The sequence below is a fragment of the Homarus americanus genome, unplaced genomic scaffold (assembly GCF_018991925.1).
Source record: "Homarus americanus isolate GMGI-L3 unplaced genomic scaffold, GMGI_Hamer_2.0 scaffold59436, whole genome shotgun sequence".
Classification (NCBI taxonomy): Eukaryota; Metazoa; Arthropoda; class Malacostraca; order Decapoda; family Nephropidae; genus Homarus; species Homarus americanus.
In genome coordinates this window covers 56,063-75,000 of record NW_024735690.1, presented here as the reverse complement: position 1 = coordinate 75,000, position 18,938 = coordinate 56,063, and the positions used below count along the sequence as shown (strand labels likewise).

Below are 18,938 nucleotides of genomic sequence, written 5' to 3'. Positions count from 1 at the left end.
TTTATTTCATCATTAATTTACCTCTCCATCCACAAACACACACACACACACACACACACACACACACACACACACACACACACACACACACACACACACACACACACACACACACACACACACACACACGGTAAAACTTAGACCGAAAACAAAATCACAACGAAAAACACATTTTTTTTTTTTTGTAACCATTGAAAATAGGAAGAGCGTCCAATAGGAAAGCGAATGCCATACCTGAGGGAATCAATCAAACTCGACAGTATGCAAACCATTTCCGGGGAGAGCCTCAACCTACACTACGGTCCCGGAGATCCAAAATGAAAAGGTCAAAAATAAAATAAAATAAAATAATTCACTCGTCGATTCGTTCCTCCAGATAATGGTTTTGGTGAGTGTGTCTATGTCTGCCTGTCGTCCGCCCACTCATTACGTCAACTCATACATACATACATACATACATACATACATACATACATACATACATACATACATACATACATATAATAAAGAGTGTTCGATGACAGATCCCGTGAGATGACTCGTAGGGAAGTCAAATGAATGAAGGGAGATAAAAAAAGAAAAGTGAAGAAAATAAGAAATGGAAGAAAAATTAATAAATGAAGCAAACCCAAGACAAAAATTAAGAAAAATTGGGGAAAATAAGAAAATAAGAGAGAAAATTAAGAAAGCAAATAAAGAAACGAAGTAAAACGAAAAATGAAGAAAAGCAAAAGATAAAGAAACGAAGTAAAAATTGAGCAAAAATGAAGCAAATAGTGAAGCAGAAAGGAGGAGGAGGAGGAATGTTATTATAGGATGGTGGAGTGTACCTGTTGGGCCAGACAGGTGGGCGACGACAGGTGTCCCCTTCAAGGTAAACAAAGACGCCAAGACTAATTACCTGTCGAGGCAGTTGGTCTGATTCTACCAGAGTTGATTTTTTTCTGGTAGGAGGAGAGAGAGAGAGAGAGAGAGACAAAGAGAGATGGGCAGACAGACAAGGAAAGACAGACAGGGAAACGGACAGATAGACTGAGACATACGAGAATATATTGACGGAGAAGGAGAGAGAGAGAGAGAGAGAGAGAGAGAGAGAGAGAGTGGAGATGAGGGAAAATAATGGTGGAGAAAACGGGAAGAACGGGGATGGGGAGAACCAGCAGTTGTGGAAGACTCAGAGCTACCTGGAGTCTATTTCCGTCACCAGGTTGATCTGGCCAGAGGCTCTTGGCTTTATCCTCAGGGGAATTTTTATACTCTAGGGAATTTTTATACTGTGAGGAATTTTATAAACTATAGGGAATTTTCATCCTGTAGGGAATTTTTAGACTAGGGAATTTTTATTCGCTAGGTATTTTTTATACTGTGGGGAATTTTATCGCATACTGTATCACGTGGGTATTTGGGGTTGTATTTTAACAATATTGTTTGTATTAGTAAATGTACAAAAATAAGTAATAATTTACAATATTATGAACTTTCTCTATAAAAGAACGTATTTTCTTATATCGTTTAAACACATAAATTTTTTGTATTTTAGTAAATTTCTTGGCTGTATCCCCCCACCCCCCCACCCCACCCCACCCCCCACACGAACGACTGTCTTGCGTTGGTGACGTCATTATAGATACCTAAGCCCCAAGCCTGTCGTTGACATCAATCATAACCGAGAAAATAAAATAGGAAGAAACACAGAAACAGAAGGTAAAGATTGAGTTAAAACTCAATATAAATATATATATATGTGTGTGTGTGTGTGTGTAATAAAAAGGTGATAAGTGTTATTATGAAAAAGAAAATTAATTCAGGCACCCGTTATTATGAAAAGTATTGGAACAAGTATTGGAAACTATATTTGTTGAGATTGAGTTCGAAATCGATGCTCTTTTGTTATTGTACAGATTATGTCGTTAACGACGGCGGGTCTCTGTGGAACTTGTTATTAGCGTGAAAATATTAAAAAGAATTGTTAAGTGCCTTACATGTTAATGAGAAGTGCTTATTAACAGCTTTTTTATTAACATTGAAAAAAATAACTGTACAGACGAATTTTGTAAGATAGAATCATATAAAACAAGAATGGTGTATATTTAAATTGTGTTTATAAAGGAACTTTTTGTCAACAGTGTAAAGTGTCTATGGAAGAAGTGTGGCTACACCTCCTCCCCCCCCCCGCCCAACACTCCGCTCTAAGGTCAGACATATATAACACACAATGCTCAATCATGGGGAGGGAGCAGGTTAGATGAGGTCCGTCATTGTCTCACTAATCTTCGTTCCCTCTAGTGATATAACTAACCTTTAAGTGATATAACTAACCTTCAAGTGATATAACTAACCTTTAAGTGATATAACTAACCTTTAAGTGATATAACTAACCTTTGAGTGATATAACTAACCTTTGAGTGATATAACTAACCTTTGAGTGATATAACTAACCTTTGAGTGATACCTGTAACTTTAAGTATTTAACAACTTTTAAGTAATGCATAACTTAACAGCACAGAGTGATATAACTAACGCTTTAAGTGATATAACTAACCTTTGAGTGATATAACTAATAACCTTTAGAAGAAAGTGAATATAACTAACCTTTAAAGTGATATAACTAACCTTTAGAGTGATATAACCTAACCTTTAAGTGATATAACTAACCTTTAAGTGATATAACTAACCTTCAAGTGATATAACTAACCTTTGGTGATATAATAGCTTCAACCTTTAAGTGATATAACTAACCTTTAAGTGATATAGCAACCTTTGGTGATATAACTAACCTTTGGTGTTGATAACTAACCTTTAAGTGATATAGCAATTGATATAACTAGCACCAAGTGATATAACTAACCTTTGGTGATATAACTAACCTTTAAGTGATATAACTAACCTTTGGTGATACTTCAACCTTTAAGTGATATAACTAACCTTTAATTGATATAACTAACCTTTAAGTGATATATAACTAACCTTTAAGTGATATAACTTAACCTTTAAGTGATATAACTAACCTTCAAGTGATATAACTAACCTTTAAGTGATATCTAGCTTCTTATTTAGTAATATAACTAACCTTTAAGTGATATAACTAACCTTTAAGTGATATAACTAACTTATTTTAAGTGATATATAACTTCTTATTTTAAATATAACTTCAACGCTTTAAGTGATATAGCTTAACAGCTGAGTGATATAACTAACTTATTTTAAGTGATATAACTAGCAACCTTTAAGTGATATATAACTAACCTTTTAAGTGATATAACTAACCTTTTAAGTGATATAACTAACCTTTGGTGATATAACTAACCTTTAATTGATATAACTAACCTTTAAGTGATATAACCTAACCTTTAAGTGATATAACTAACCTTTAAGTGATATAACTAACCTTTAAGTGATATAACTTAACCTTTGGTGATATAACTAACCTTTAAGTGATATAACTAACCTTTTAAGTGATATAACTAACCTTTAAAGTGATATAACAACCTTTGATGATATAACTAACCTTTAAAAGTGATATATAACCTTTGAGTGATATAACTAACCTTTAAGTGATATAACCTTCAACCTTTGGTGAAATATAACTAACCTTTAAATTGATATAACTAACCTTTAAGTGATATAACTAACCTTTAAGTGATATAACTAACCTTTAAGGTGATATAACTAACCTTTAAGTGATATAACTTCAACCTTTAATTGATAACTAACGCTTTAAGTGATATAACCCCAACCTTTAAAATGTGGCTTTACCTTTTTAGTGATATAACTAACCTAATGATAACTAACCTTTAAGTATTCTAACTAACCTTTAAGTGATATAACTAACCTTTGGTGATATAACCTAACCTTTAAGTGATACTTAACCTTTTAAGTGATATAACCCAACTTTAAGTGATATAACTAACCTTTGGTGATATAACTAACCTTTAGTGATGTAACCTAACTATTTTAAGTGATATAACTAACCTTTTAAGTGATATAACTAACTTATTTAAGTGATATAACCCCAACCTTTAAGTGATATAACTTCTAACCTTTGAGTGATATATAACTAACCTTTAAGTGATATAACCAACACAAGTGATATAACTAACCTTCAAGTGATATAACTAACCTTTAAGTGATATAACTAACCTTTAAGTGATATAACTAACCTTTAAGTGATATATAACTAACCTTTAAGGTGATATAACTTCAACCTTTAAGTGATATAACTAACCTTTAGAAAGTGATATAACTTCAACAGCTACAAGTGATATAACTAACCTTTAAGTGATATAACCCCAACCTTTAAGAGTGATATAACTAACACTAGAGTGATATAGCGCTAACCTTTAAGTAAATATAACTAACCTTTAGTGATATATAACTAACCTTTACCCATTGATATAACTTCAACTAGTGATATAACTAACCTTTAGGTGATATAGCTACTTGCTTTAAGTATTATAACTAACCTTTAAGTGATATAACTAACCTTTAAGTGATATAACTAACCTTTACAGGAGTGATATAAACTAACCTTTAAGTGATATATAACTAACCTTTAAGTGATCTCTTCAACCTTTAAATTGATATAACTAACAGCTTTAAGTGATATAATAACCTTTAAATTGATATAACTAACCTTTAAGTGATATATACTTATTTAAGTGATATATTAACCTTTAAGTGATATAACTAACCTTTAAGTGATATAACTAACCTTTAATTGATATAACTTCTAACCTTTAAGTGATATATACTTCAACAGCACAAGTGATATAACTAACTTAGCTTCAAGTGATATAACTAACCTTTGAGTGATATAACTAACCTTTAAAAACCGATACAACTTGCCTTAAAACGATATAACTAACCTTTAAGTGATATAACTAACGCTAGAAGTGATATAACTAACAGCACGGAGTGATATAACTAACCTTTAGTGATATAACTAACCTTTAAGTGATATAACCTTACAACAACTAGTGATATAACTTCTTATTTAAGTGATATAATAACCTTTAAGTGATATAACTTCAACAGCTTTAAAGTGATATAACTAACGCTGAAAGTGATATAACCCCAAACACTTCAGTGATATAACGCTTATTTGGTGATATAACTAACAGCGCGATCAATATATCTTTAAGCTTTAAATGATATAACTAACCTTTAGAAATTGATATAACCAACATTTGGTAAAATACTTGCTTCTTTCTTCAATATAACTAACCTTTAATGATATAACTAACATTTAAAACAAATATAACCTTTAACCCAGCCTTTGAGTGATATAACTAACCTTTGAGGCGATATAACTTCTTAACCTTTAAGTGATATAACTAACTTTAAGTGATATAACTAACCTTTAAGTGATATAACTAACCTTTAAGTGATATAACTAACCTTTCAGTAATTCTAACTAACCTTTAGTGATATAACTAACCTTTGAGTGATATAACTAACACTTTAAAGTGATACTGGCTTCTTTAGTGATATAACTAACTTATTTAAGTATTGATATAACTAACTTGGCTGAAAGTGATATAACTAACGGCACAAGTGATATAACTAACCTTTGAGTGATACAGCACTAACTTTTATTGATATAACTGCTTCTTCTAGTATGATATAACTAACCTTTGAGTGAATATAACTAACCTTTGAGTGATATAACAACAACTGAAAGTGATATATTCTTATTTAAGTGATAACTAACTTCTTTGAGTGATATAACTAACCTTTAATTGATATAACTAACTTATTTTAAGTGATATAACTAACCTTTAAGTGATATAACTAACCTTTTAAATGATATAACTAACAGCTTTAAGTGATATAACTAACTTTAAATATAACTAACAACTAAGTGATATAACTAACTGAGTGATATAACTAACCTTTAAGTGATATAACTAACCTTTTAAGTGATATAATATAACCACTAGTGATATAAACTAACGCTGAAGTGATATAACTAACCTTGATAAATATAACTTCTTTAAAACTGATATAACTAACGCTACAGGTGATATAACTAACCTTTGGGTGAAGTATATAACTAAACTTTTAATTGATATAACTAACCTTTGCATTGATATAACTAACCTTTAAGTGATATAACTAACCTTTAAGTGATATAACTAACGCTTTGGTGATATAACTAACCAGCGCTAAGTGATATAACTTCTTATTTGATATAACTTCAACAGCAGGTGATACCAACAACCTTTAGATAGTACAACTAACAGCACAAGTGATATAACCCCAACAACTTTAAAGTGATATAACTTCTTTAAGTGATACTAACTTATTTAAATGAAATATAACTAATAACTTTAGTGATATAACTAACTTATTTGAAATATAACTTCAACATTTACAGTGATATAGCTTCTTTTAATTGATAGCTAACGCTGAAGCGGTACCTAACCTTTAAGTGATATAACTAACCTTTAAGTGATATAACAACTTTGGTAGTATAACTAACCTTTAAGTGATATAACCCAACACTACAGTGATACTAACTAACAGCACGGTGATATAACTAACCTTTAAGTGATATAACTAACCTTTAAGTGATATAACTAACCTTTAAGTGATATAACTAACTTATTTTAAGTGATATAACTAACCTTTAAGTGATATAACTAACCTTTAAGTGATATAACAACCTTTAAGTATATAACCTAACCTTTAAGTGATATAACTTCAACTTAGCACAATTGATGTAACAACAACTGAAATTGATATAACTAACCTTTGAAGTGATATAACTAACCTTTTAAGTGATATAACTAACCTTTAAGTGATAATAACGCTGAAGTGATATAACTTCAACCTTTGGTGATATAACTATTTGGTGATATAACTAACCTTTTAAGAAACGATATAACTAACCTTTGAGTGATATAACTAACCTTTAAGTGATATAACCTAACCTTTGGTGATATAATAACCTTTAGAAAGTGATATAACTAACCTTTAGGTGATATAACAACCTTTAAGTGATATAACTAACCTTTAAATTGATATAACTAACGCTTCAGTGATATAACTAACGCTAGAAATGATATAACTAACCTTTAGAAGGCGACCTGTAACTTTAAGTGATACTAACCTTTAAAATGGTATAACTAACCTTTAAGAAACGACCTTAACACAACCTTTAAGTGATATAACTAACCTTTGAGTGATATAACTAACCTTTAAGTGATATAACTAACCTTTAAGTGATATAACTAACCTTTAAGTGATATAACTAACCTTTAAGTGATATAACTAACCTTTGAGTGATATAACTAACCTTTGAGTGATATAACTAACCTTTAAGTGATATAACTAACCTTTAAGTGATATAACTAACCTTTAAGTGATATAACTAACCTTTAAGTGATATAACTAACCTTTAAGTGATATAACTAACCTTTGAGTGATATAACTAACCTTTAAGTGATATAACTAACCTTTGAGTGATATAACTAACCTTTAAGTGATATAACTAACCTTTGAGTGATATAACTAACCTTTAAGTGATATAACTAACCTTTAAGTGATATAACTAACCTTTGAGTGATATAACTAACCTTTGAGTGATATAACTAACCTTTAAGTGATATAACTAACCTTTAAGTGATATAACTAACCTTTAAGTGATATAACTAACCTTTAAGTGATATAACTAACCTTTAAGTGATATAACTAACCTTTAAGTGATATAACTAACTCATGATATAACTAAACTTTAAGAGGCAGAACTAACCTTTTAAGTGATATAAATTAACCTTGAGTGATATAACTAACCTTTAAGTATAACTAACCTTTTAAGCGATATAAACTAACCTTTTGAGTGATATAACCAACCTTTGGAGTGATATAACTAACCTTTTAAGTATATAACTAACCTTAAGTGATATAACCTAACCTTAAGTGATATAACTAACCTTAAGTGATATATAATCCAACTCAAGTGATATAACTAACCTTTAAGTGATATAACTAACCTTAAGCATATAACTAACCTTATGATATAACTAACCTTAAGCGATATAACTAACCTTTAAGTGATATAACTAACCTTTAAGTGATATAACTAACCTTTAAGTGATATAACTAACCTTTGAGTGATATAACTAACCTTTGAGTGATATAACTAACCTTTGAGTGATATAACTAACCTTTAAGTGATATAACTAACCTTTAAGTGATATAACTAACCTTTGAGTGATATAACTAACCTTTGAGTGATATAACTAACCTTTGAGTGATTGTTTTTTGTTTTTTACTTGCCACCACGTCAATCTCAACCAATTTTCATGTTGTAAAGTGTATTCGCAAAATAACTTCCCTGTTGATATCTGCCGTCACAGTACGATAAGCTTTTATAGTATAGCTAAGGTTTTCACACCAAAATATACCATGTAGGGAAATATACCACAATTTACAGAGTTTAGATTCAATTTATACGATTTTTATTCAGTTACTGACAAAGAATGTACAAAATCTGAATTCCCGTATATGTTGACAACAAAAACTGGGTAATACCTTAGACGTCACACTCAGGGGAAGGAGCTACCTGATGAAAAATCTCGGTAGTAAAAAAAAAAATCTTATCTCACAAACAGAAAAAAAAGGACAGGAGAGAATTATAGCTTTCTTACTTTTAGTTTTACCTTTGTTTTTGTTAAGTGAAAATGGTGGGTGCCGCTTGGACAGCCCTCTTGAACTGTCATCTAGTTCAGCCATCTTGGACTGCCGTGTTCGCCTTCCTTCCTCCCTCCTATTGACAGTATATATAGAAACCTAACTTAACCGACCTATCTAACGTAAACTAAAAGACTGTACTTCCATCCTAGGATAAATAAATTAGGTCAGGTATGGTATTCCTCATTGGTTTATCAGCTTTAGTAGACTACCTCCAACTCTCCACTAACTTCTTCACTACAGGGACGCCACTTTCAATATTTTATTTGGTTAACTCCTCACGATTTATTCAACTCAGAGGGGACATCGTACATAAGGGTTTAATAATACAAATACTGTCCCTGCTCGCGTCAATACCTAACGATTCGATTTTGTTGACAACCATTTTCTAGCGAGTCCATCCATTCCTCCTTACACTGTTTCCTCTGCCCACCAATACCTCTCTCTACCCACCCACTTCCCCCTCTACCCATCACATGCCTCCCTTAACCCACCAACTGCCCCCTCAACCCACCAACTCCCTCCCTTTACCCACCAACTACCTCCCTCAACCCACCAACTGCCCCCTCAACCCACCAACTCCCTCCCTCTTCCCACCAACTCTCTCCCTCTACCCACCAACTCCCTACCTCTACCCACCAACTCCCTCCCTCTGCCCACCAACTCCATCCCTTTACCCACCAACTGCCCCCTCAACCCACCAACTCCCTCCCTCAACCCACCAATTACCCCCCTCAACCCACCAACTCCCTCCCTCAACCCACCAATTACCCCCCTCTACCCACCAACTCCCAACCATCACAATAAGGTAATATAACAAAATAAAACTTCTCAATCTTATAGGAAGTTAGGTCAGGTTATGTCGGTCTGATTGCTTTTATCTTATCATCACTAAATCATTTACGTCAGGGCGGGAGTAATGTCGACGCTGCTCAGGTATGAAACGCCGCTAAGGCAAAACTGCTCAACTAATTATAAAACCTAAAATACTGGAAAGTCTTATTATTATTATTATTATTATTCGCGGTGTTTATTTAATGGAAGCGTTAATGTTTATGAAATGTCGTTTGTCTCTTGACGCTCTCATAATAAACTAGTAATAGCCGCCTGCCTGATATAGCTTCCCGCGCCACAGAGAAGCAGGCAGTGCGTTGAGGAAGAAACATTGAACAAAAATAGGAAAGTTACAATTCTTCTACCCATTTCTTATTATTCAAAAGGTAAGGAACAAGTTTTCTTCCATAGAATATTTCCCTAAAGTGGTTCCTTCCCTGAGCGTCAAGTCTAAAGTATTACCCGTCAAGTTTCTTTCACGTCAAAATAATCCACGTAGAAAATTTTAACTAAATTTATAGGAAAAATATAAAATCAGCTAAAAAAATAAAATAAAATCGTTCTAAATTTACACTATATGTTAACATTAAAATAAATATATTCTACAAATGTGTGTTTTCGTTTTTTATGTTTTTCGTTCGTTTTATTTCGTGTTTTTATTTTTTGTTTCATGTTTATTGGTATCAGTTTTAATTTTTTCTACGTTTATTTCTCATTTTTTCTCTTTTTTTCGTGTTATATATATATATATATATATATATATATATATATATATATATATATATATATATATATATATATATATATATATTGTCTTTTAGCTAAGGTGATACTGTTGGTCTCAAAGTTAGTAGAGAATGCATGCTTGGTTTTTAATCAAGAGCTGTATGGCTGTGTGTGTGTGTGTGTGTAAGTAATGTGTGTGTGTGTGTGTGTGTGTGTGTGTGTGTGTGTGTGTGTGTGTGTGTGTGTGTGTGTGTGTGTGTGTGTGTGTGTGTGTGTGTGTGTGTGTGGACATGTCTCTACACCTGTGGACATGTTCTTACACATATGGACATGTCTTTACACCTGTGGACATGTTCCCACACCTGTGGACATGTCTCTACACCTGTGAACATGTCTTTACACCTGTGGACATGTCTTTACACCTCTGGACATGTCTCTACACCTGTGGACATGTCTTTACACCTGTGAACATGTCTTTACACCTGTGGACATGCCTTTACACCTGTGGACATGTCTTTACACCTGTGGACATGTCTCTACACCTGTGGACATGTCTTTACACCTGTGGACATGCCTTTACACCTGTGGACTTGTCTCTACACCTGTGGACATGTCTCTACACCTGTAGACATGTCTCTACACCTGTGGACATGTCTTTACACCTGTGGACATGTCTTTACACCTGTGGACATGTCTTTACACCTGTGGACATGCCTCTACACCTGTGGACATGTCTCTACACCTGTAGACATGTCTCTACACCTGCAGATGGGTTCCTTACACCTGTGGGCATAAGCACACCTGTGGACATGTCTCTACACCTGTAGACATGTCTCTACACCTGTGGACATGTCTTTACACCTGTGGACATGTCTTTACACCTGTGGACATGTCTTTACACCTGTGGACATCTCATATTTTATAATGTTGACACTGACGTGACTCACACCTTTTCCCAACCTTACGTGATAATAAGTCGTTTTTATCGTGTTCTTATATAGTCGTCATAACACACATACGGCAGCTCAGTGAGGCAGGTGTGTTAGAGCCGAGGGTCTGTTGGTGCTGTGTAGTGGAGAGCAAACACCTTACCTGGTCACTCTACACCTTAATGACAGTGGCTGAGTTAATGAGCCGTGTTCACTTATACCTGGTGAGAGGTCTCTCTCTCTCTCTCTCTCTCTCTCTCTCTCTCTCTCTCTCTCTCTCTCTCTCTCATTTATTCACAGAGGCCTCTTGGTTGGCTGCCGGGGTCAAGAAGAAGCTAATCATCATAGTAAACACATTTAACAAAGAGTTTGTTTACATTCTCCAGAGAGATTATCTCGTCTTGGTTCTCCTGGGACTAAAAATTGTTTACTCAAGTGTACATTGTTTACTCAATATTCTTTAAATATATAAATATTATTTTTTTATGGTTAATCAAACAATTCTTAATGGGTATTTGTTTGTTTGTTTCTTTTCTGTATTTTAAGTAGCTTTTTTTACAGTGATAAATTAAGTTGTTTTTTATATTGTTATTTTAGGCTCCTTGTGTTGGATATTTATACGAAATTTATTAAACATTTATTTTTTTTTCTTAGAGAGAGTTAACCTTTTGTTTCCTGGTATGTTTTAAGATGTTGAGAAGGACTTTTGAAACGACTTTTATAATGATGATCAAACAGTTTAGGTTTAAGTATGAAGATAAGACATTATACTTCATTATATAAACCAACTGGTGACAGTGTTGTTGTGGGTCCTAGGAGTGTTGTGTTGTTGTGGGTCCTAGGAGGAGTGTTGTGTTGTTGTGGGTCCTAGGAGGAGTGTTGTGTTGTTGTGGGTCCTAGGAGGAGTGTTGTGGTGTTGTGGGTCCTAGGAGGAGTGTTGTGGTGTTGTGGGTCCTAGGAGGAGTGTTGTGTTGTTGTGGGTCCTAGGAGGAGTGTTGTGGTGTTGTGGGTCCTAGGAGGAGTGTTGTGGTGTTGTGGGTCCTAGGAGGAGTGCTGTGGTGTTGCGGGTCCTTAGTCCGCCAGATAGCACCATTAAACGACCCACTGCAGGCGTGTGTCAGTGCGGATGGAGTAGAGCGCCAGGCTGTGTTCGTGTTGGCGACACTAACGAAGGAACTAAAGAGTCAAACTTTCTTTAATGTTCATCAAGTAATGACTCCTGACGGTGAACTGATACATTAAACTGAGGCAAAATAGCTGCTAGTTGCTCTTAATTGCTAGTTATACCCAGCTGAGCGCCTGTGTGGCTGGTGAGGCAGAGACTCCCTCACACTGCACCCCGGCGATACTACTCAGCCGCCGGGATATGAATAGAATTCCCGAGCAGAGGAAATGAAATCCCGGTAGAATGGTCGAGTTGCTGCTTGAATTTCAATGAGGTAAAGATTACAAAGAAAATTGAAATATATATGAAATATGTCTTAATTCCTCCCCGTACCACTATATGTAACTACAGCACTCTATAGATTAACACGTAACGGTCCACAAATAAAAAATAAATAAATAAACAAATAAATAAAATAAAAAAATCCCTCGCCATAAAAAAAACACAAAGAGTTTCAGTCAGGTCAGGTCAGGCGGTCCCCTTAAATAAGACAAGGGTGTTATTCTCAGCCCTGTGAGGTGTATATAGTACTTAACGTGTGTGTGTGTGTGTGTGTGTGTGTGGATTGTGGCGCCGCTCTGAGCCTCACAATTAATAAAACGTGATTGGTGTTTCATCTACGTCAGTGTGTTGTGTGGGTTGTGATGACGTCAGGGATATGTTATTACCAGAGAAAATGTGCCGGGGCGGTGGGGGTGAGGGGTGAGGGGTGAGGGGTGAGGGGTGAGGGGTGAGGATAAGCTTAGCGGTAACAGGAAAAAAACAAATGACACTTAACCTAACTGTTTTCTTTTGAACTGTATTTACATTTAATGGGAAACTCTGCTGGAGGGAATAAAACCTACCTACTTAAACACTACAGCCCTAAAACTTTTTATAATGAGTCAACCTAAAGTGTTAGTCATATAAAGTTACCACCAAGTATAAATCTCGCTCTGTATCTATATATCAACCCTTTCAATGTAACTCCTTCACGTTCCTTCTAGAAGACTCCCAACCACAATTAAACTTCAAAAAGGAAAAGAGAAATTGGTATTCATTTTTATACGTAATCTGTTCTTCCTACCATCAAGGTGTTTTATTGAGAGGATTAACACACTGGTTCTGTGTGTAGCTGTGAGCGTTGGCAATCGAGTTTTTCAGTCAGCATATTTACCCGCGAAGCTTCGTATTTACAAAAACAGTGATGTGGGTTGTTGGTGCAATGGGCTTTAGTCCTTAGTGCCAAGCTGACCTAACCTGGCCTGGCCGTGAGTAATGGAGGTCATGGGGTACATATTTGTCATTTTTCCGTGTAAACATTGAACTAGGGTCAATGAAGCATTAATGGTCTCAGATTGCTATAATCTAGGTTTATTAACAGACGTATATATCAATTGACCTTACTTGGCTTGAGTTTGGTCTTTTCCCCACACAATCATTATCCTTCTCGCCAACAGCATCGAAAAAATAGCCGGTTATCACACAACATTTTCATCTAGTCATTTTGGACCACACCTTAAAATTACCTTAAATATTACAAGAGATAACTGAACCCTAAAACAACAGTATCGTAAGACCACAAACCTACCTTAAAAATTACCTTAAATCCTACAAGACATATTTCTATCCCTTCAAAAAAGTTACGACACCTAATTTGTCAGGACAAAAACTGACTTATATTTTCCGGAGTTAGGACGAAAAATTGTGTTACAATTTTCTGTGTTAATAAAATATGGTAAAATTGTGTATAAACTTTGGTGTTTTTTCTTATAAACTGTAGTAGCCATTTTGACACTGTAAAGGCGAGTGTTTCTAAAAAAAATATTATTAATAACTTCTTTGGGGACGCTGATGTAATACGCCTTTAAATATAATACCCTTTTAAATGTAATACGCCTTTAAATGTAATACCCTTTTATATGTAATACGTCTTTAAATGTAATGCGCCTTTAAATGTAATACGCCTTTAATTTAATTCCCTTTTAAATATAATGCGCCTTTAAATGTAATACCCTTTTAAATGTAATAATTTTCAAATGTAATTCGCTTTATATGTAATACGCCTTTAATGCAATACGCCTTTAAATGTAATACGCCTTTAATGTAATACCCTTTTAAATGTAATACGCCTTTAATGTAATACCCTTTTAAATGTAATACGCCTTTAATGTAATACCCTTTTAAATGTAATACGCCTTTAAATGTAATACGCCTTTAAATGTAATACGCCTTTAAATGTAATACGCCTTTAAATGTAATACGCCTTTAAATGTAATACGCCTTTAAATGTAATACGCCTTTAAATGTAATACGCCTTTAAATGTAATACGCCTTTAAATGCAATACGCCTTTAAATGTAATACGCCTTTAACTGAGATATAAATTACCTTTATATGCAATAATGACTTAAAGCCGTCAGTTTACCCTAAAATATTACCTAATTATCACACGTAACCTAAAGTAATAGTTAAGGTTGAAAGTTACCTTAAATATAAAGGAGATAATACAAGTCTTCTTCCTCCTCCTCCTCCTCGTCTTCCTCCTCCTCCTCCTCGCCGTCTTCCTCTTCCACCTCGCCTTCTTACTGCTCCTCGTCTTCCTCCTCCTCCTCGCCTTCCTCCTCCTCGCCTTCCTCCTCCTCCTCGCCTCTCCTCCCTTCTGCCTTCCTCCTCCTCCTCGTCCACCCTGGGCCTCTGCTCCTCGTCTTCCCTCCTCCTCCTCCTCGCCAGTCTTCCCTCTCTTCCACTGCCTTCTTACTGCTCCTCGTCTTCCTCCTCCTCCTCCTCCTCCTCTCGTCTTCCTCCTCCTCCTCGCCTTCTTCGTCATCATCTTCGTCCTCCTTCTCATCTTCCTCGTCCTCCTCCTCCCCGTGTTCCTTCTCCTCTTCCTTTCTCCTCCTACTCTACATCCTCTTTCTTGTTGTCCCTTTCCTCCCCGTCGTCATCTTCTTCCTGCTCCTCCCTCTCCTCTTCCTCCTCATTATCCTCCTGTTTCTCCTCCTCCTCCTCCCTCTCCTCTTCCTCCTCCTGTTTCTCCTCCTCCTCCTCCTCCTCCTCCCTCCTCTCCTCTTCCTCCTCCTGTTTCTCCTCCTCCTCCTCCTGTTTCCTCTTCCTCCTTCTCATAATTAAAATGAATTAGTACTGAAGCTTAAAGTGGTTTGAAGGTCCAAACTAATTAAATCTTCTGGCCATTGAAGCTTCCAACCAAGGAACCTACAGACCAGATAATCTTCAAACGATTGAACTTTCGAACCAGTCCCTGAACCTTTGAACTAGTGACTGAACCTTTGAACGAGTGACTGAACCTTCGAACGAGTGACTGAACCTTTGAATGAGTGACTGAACCTTCGAACGAGTGACTGAACCTTTGAATGAGTGACTGAACCTTTGAACCAGTGACTGAACCTTCGAACGAGTGACTGAACCTTTGAATGAGTGACTGAACCTTCGAACGAGTGACTGAACCTTTGAATGAGTGACTGAACCTTTGAACCAGTGACTGAACCTTCGAACGAGTGACTGAACCTTTGAACAAGTGACTGAACCTTCGAACCAACTAATAAACTTTTGAATCAATATATATCGACCTTCAAATACATATATGATCTTTCGAAGCAATAAATGAACCTTACCACAAATGAACCCCGAAACGAATGAACCTTTCGAACTAATGAAGCTCCGAAACATAAGTTAACTTGTAAATATAATGATTTTTGACAGATTTAAAGTTAGAATCGCGTTAACAAGATAAATATGGTGGAAAGGAAGAAAAGTCGATATTTACTGACTCTTGAACGAAGGAAGGAAGTGAGATAAGATAAAAGGAATATTATAAACTATATAAGAATAATGATTATAAGGAAGCTTGTGATGGTTATAAGGAAATGTATGTTAAAGATGATATAGAAAGTTTATATTAATAATGATAAAGATGAAGGTAGTGGTGATAATAATGGGAAGAGAGTTACGAATAATAATAATAGTAATAACATTGATAATGATGATAATGATGATGATAATAATAATAATAATGATAGTGATAATAATGATAATGACGACGATGATGATGATGATGATGATAATAATAATAATAATGATAGTGATAATAATGATAATGACGACGATGATGATGGTAATAATGATGATGATGATAATATGAAAAAGATAACTTGTTCAGTAAAATAAAAATATTCTCCTCAATTACATCTCAGAATAAAAAATAACTCTTCATTATTTACCAACATATTCCATAATGTTTCACACACTAGCGTCAATTACTACACCAGACTGAGTGAAAATTAATGATCATGAAAATGCAAATATTATGTGTAATTGTTAAATCATATTGAATTACCACACACACACACACACATACACACACACACACACACACAAATACATACCTACATACATACATACATACATACATACATACATACATACATACATACATACACCCTCCTGACCTACACTCTCGCCAACCTGTACGAATTTGCTGAAGGTTTTGGATATTTACAGGTTCGTAGTTGAATGTTCCTCTTAAATAAAGGTGTATGAATGTGTCTAAAGATATAGTATAGGAACACCTTAAGTCTGTGTGAGTGTTGATCTTATCTCCCGGTGCGTCAGTTCTGGACGTGCGTAGTTAAGGTGGAATCTCAGTGTAAATTGTAGGTTGTTGTTCGACGTAATGTTCTTCATTTTGTTCTGTTTCTTACGGTAAATGGGGCAGTCAGTTGTGTTCTGTCTTCACTCACGAGATTATCCCTCGAGTTAGCCTTTAACACTCTGGGTGCAGGATTCACTCAACGTTCATTCCTGCTTTCTTGTGCAAAAATCTTTATGCAAATTTATGCCAAAAAAAAATCTGCTTTACATTTTGTTTTTCTCCTTAGTGTTATAAGGATCAAGTCGCTGGGAAGAATAAACTTAATTTTTTTTCGTATTTTTCACACTGATGTTTATATTAATAAAGATAATTATTCACTGTTTTATTATGGCAAATATCTTGTTTTCTCACACATGTAAACATATATGTAAAGCGTATAGCCAACACAATATATAAATATAAATATATCTGTACATAACAAACATATTATACACACACACACACACATACACACACACATATATATATATATATATATATATATATATATATATATATATATATATATATATATATATATATATATATATATATATATATATATATATATATATATATATATATATATATGTTTGTGTGTATGTATATAAACACAAAACATATCAACAAACAGAAATAGTCACAAACACTTACCACATGTCCACTAGCGTCTCAAGTCGTACACAACATGGTCACCACACTCACACTATACATATCACGGACGCCAACCATAATAAAAACAGTACCACTAAAATATTTCTACGGTGTCAAGACGAGAGACCGACAAACACACACACCGGGGTTCTCAGTGTCAACCATTGTAGAAATCTCTTTCCACTATAACCAGTTGATCTCTCCTAGACCAACCGGTTATGACAAGTTCTGGGGAATACGGTAGTAGTACGATCAGTCCACCTCACACGACCATGGCCGACACTCAACTGACTCGCTCGCTAGGTTCGGACCCCCCCACTGCTCTCTCTCTCTCTCTCTCTCTCTCTCTCCCCGGGTCGAGGCAGGCAGGCAGGCGCCCCGTACCGAGCGTAGTGGTGAGAGCCCCCCTCCACCACCCCCAACCACCCCTCCTGACCCCCAACCACCCCTCCTAACCTAACCTAACCTCCCTCAACCACCCCTCCTGTCTTTTGGGAACTTGGCGATCTGTTGGTGTTGTTGCAGCGGGAATATAATGTTAACTGCTATTGCTGTAAGGGTGAATATTGTTCCTAATGTATTGGTTAGTGTAGACGGCACTGCACTTGACCTCATTCACTTCCTCATGAGTACAGTTAGGTACCCATTCACAGCTCACTGGTCTAAGGTGTGTCCCAAGCGTGAACCAGCGACTCTTAGAGCAAAAGGCGAGTACAGTAGCCAACCAACCACATAATATTCGCACCGGCCAATTATTCCTTTCTGTTGCAACGGGAAATATTCCGTCAACCGGTAACACAACGGCAATCTTCAAATATACTATTAATATATACCCCGTTAAATAATCTCTCAGTTAAAGCAGATATACAGTACAACGAAACCTCTATATAACGAACGATATCGAGAGGACAGTTCGTTATATCGAGGATTTATTAGATGTGAAACCTAACGAACTATAGAGAGATGAAAGAACGCTATATCGAGAGTCCGTTAGATATGGTAAGCCCCTGATTTACGGATTATAGAAGTCCGCTATATGGAGGTTTTACTGTATATAGAAATTTGTGTCTGTGTGTGTATGTCCTAAGGTAAAATGGTTTCTTCAGAGATGCGTCAATAGATGGCTTTTAAACCTTATCTCAGTACCTGGAAGTGTGGTCACGGCTTACACACACACACACACACACACACACACACACACACACACACACACACACACATAAACACAACAGAGACACAGACAGACAGACAGACAGACAGACAGACAGACAGACAGACAGTCCTACACTTGGCACATTCTCTTGTCA

General features: G+C 35.3%; 1 protein-coding gene across 6 annotated transcripts in view; it reads right to left on the bottom strand.

Moving 5' to 3' along the window:
* The window catches only part of LOC121871605 (glutamate-gated chloride channel-like), a 73,165-nt gene extending 55,236 nt beyond the window's left edge, over positions 1-17,929 (bottom strand). For all 6 annotated transcript variants that reach the window (XM_042374017.1, XM_042374016.1, XM_042374021.1 and 3 more), the window contains exon 1: positions 17,632-17,929. In XM_042374017.1, the coding sequence (XP_042229951.1) occupies positions 17,632-17,636 (5 nt within the window). In that variant the 5' untranslated portion in view covers positions 17,637-17,929. The remainder of the gene's footprint in view (positions 1-17,631) is intronic.
* Positions 17,930-18,938: the final 1,009 nt, after the last annotated feature.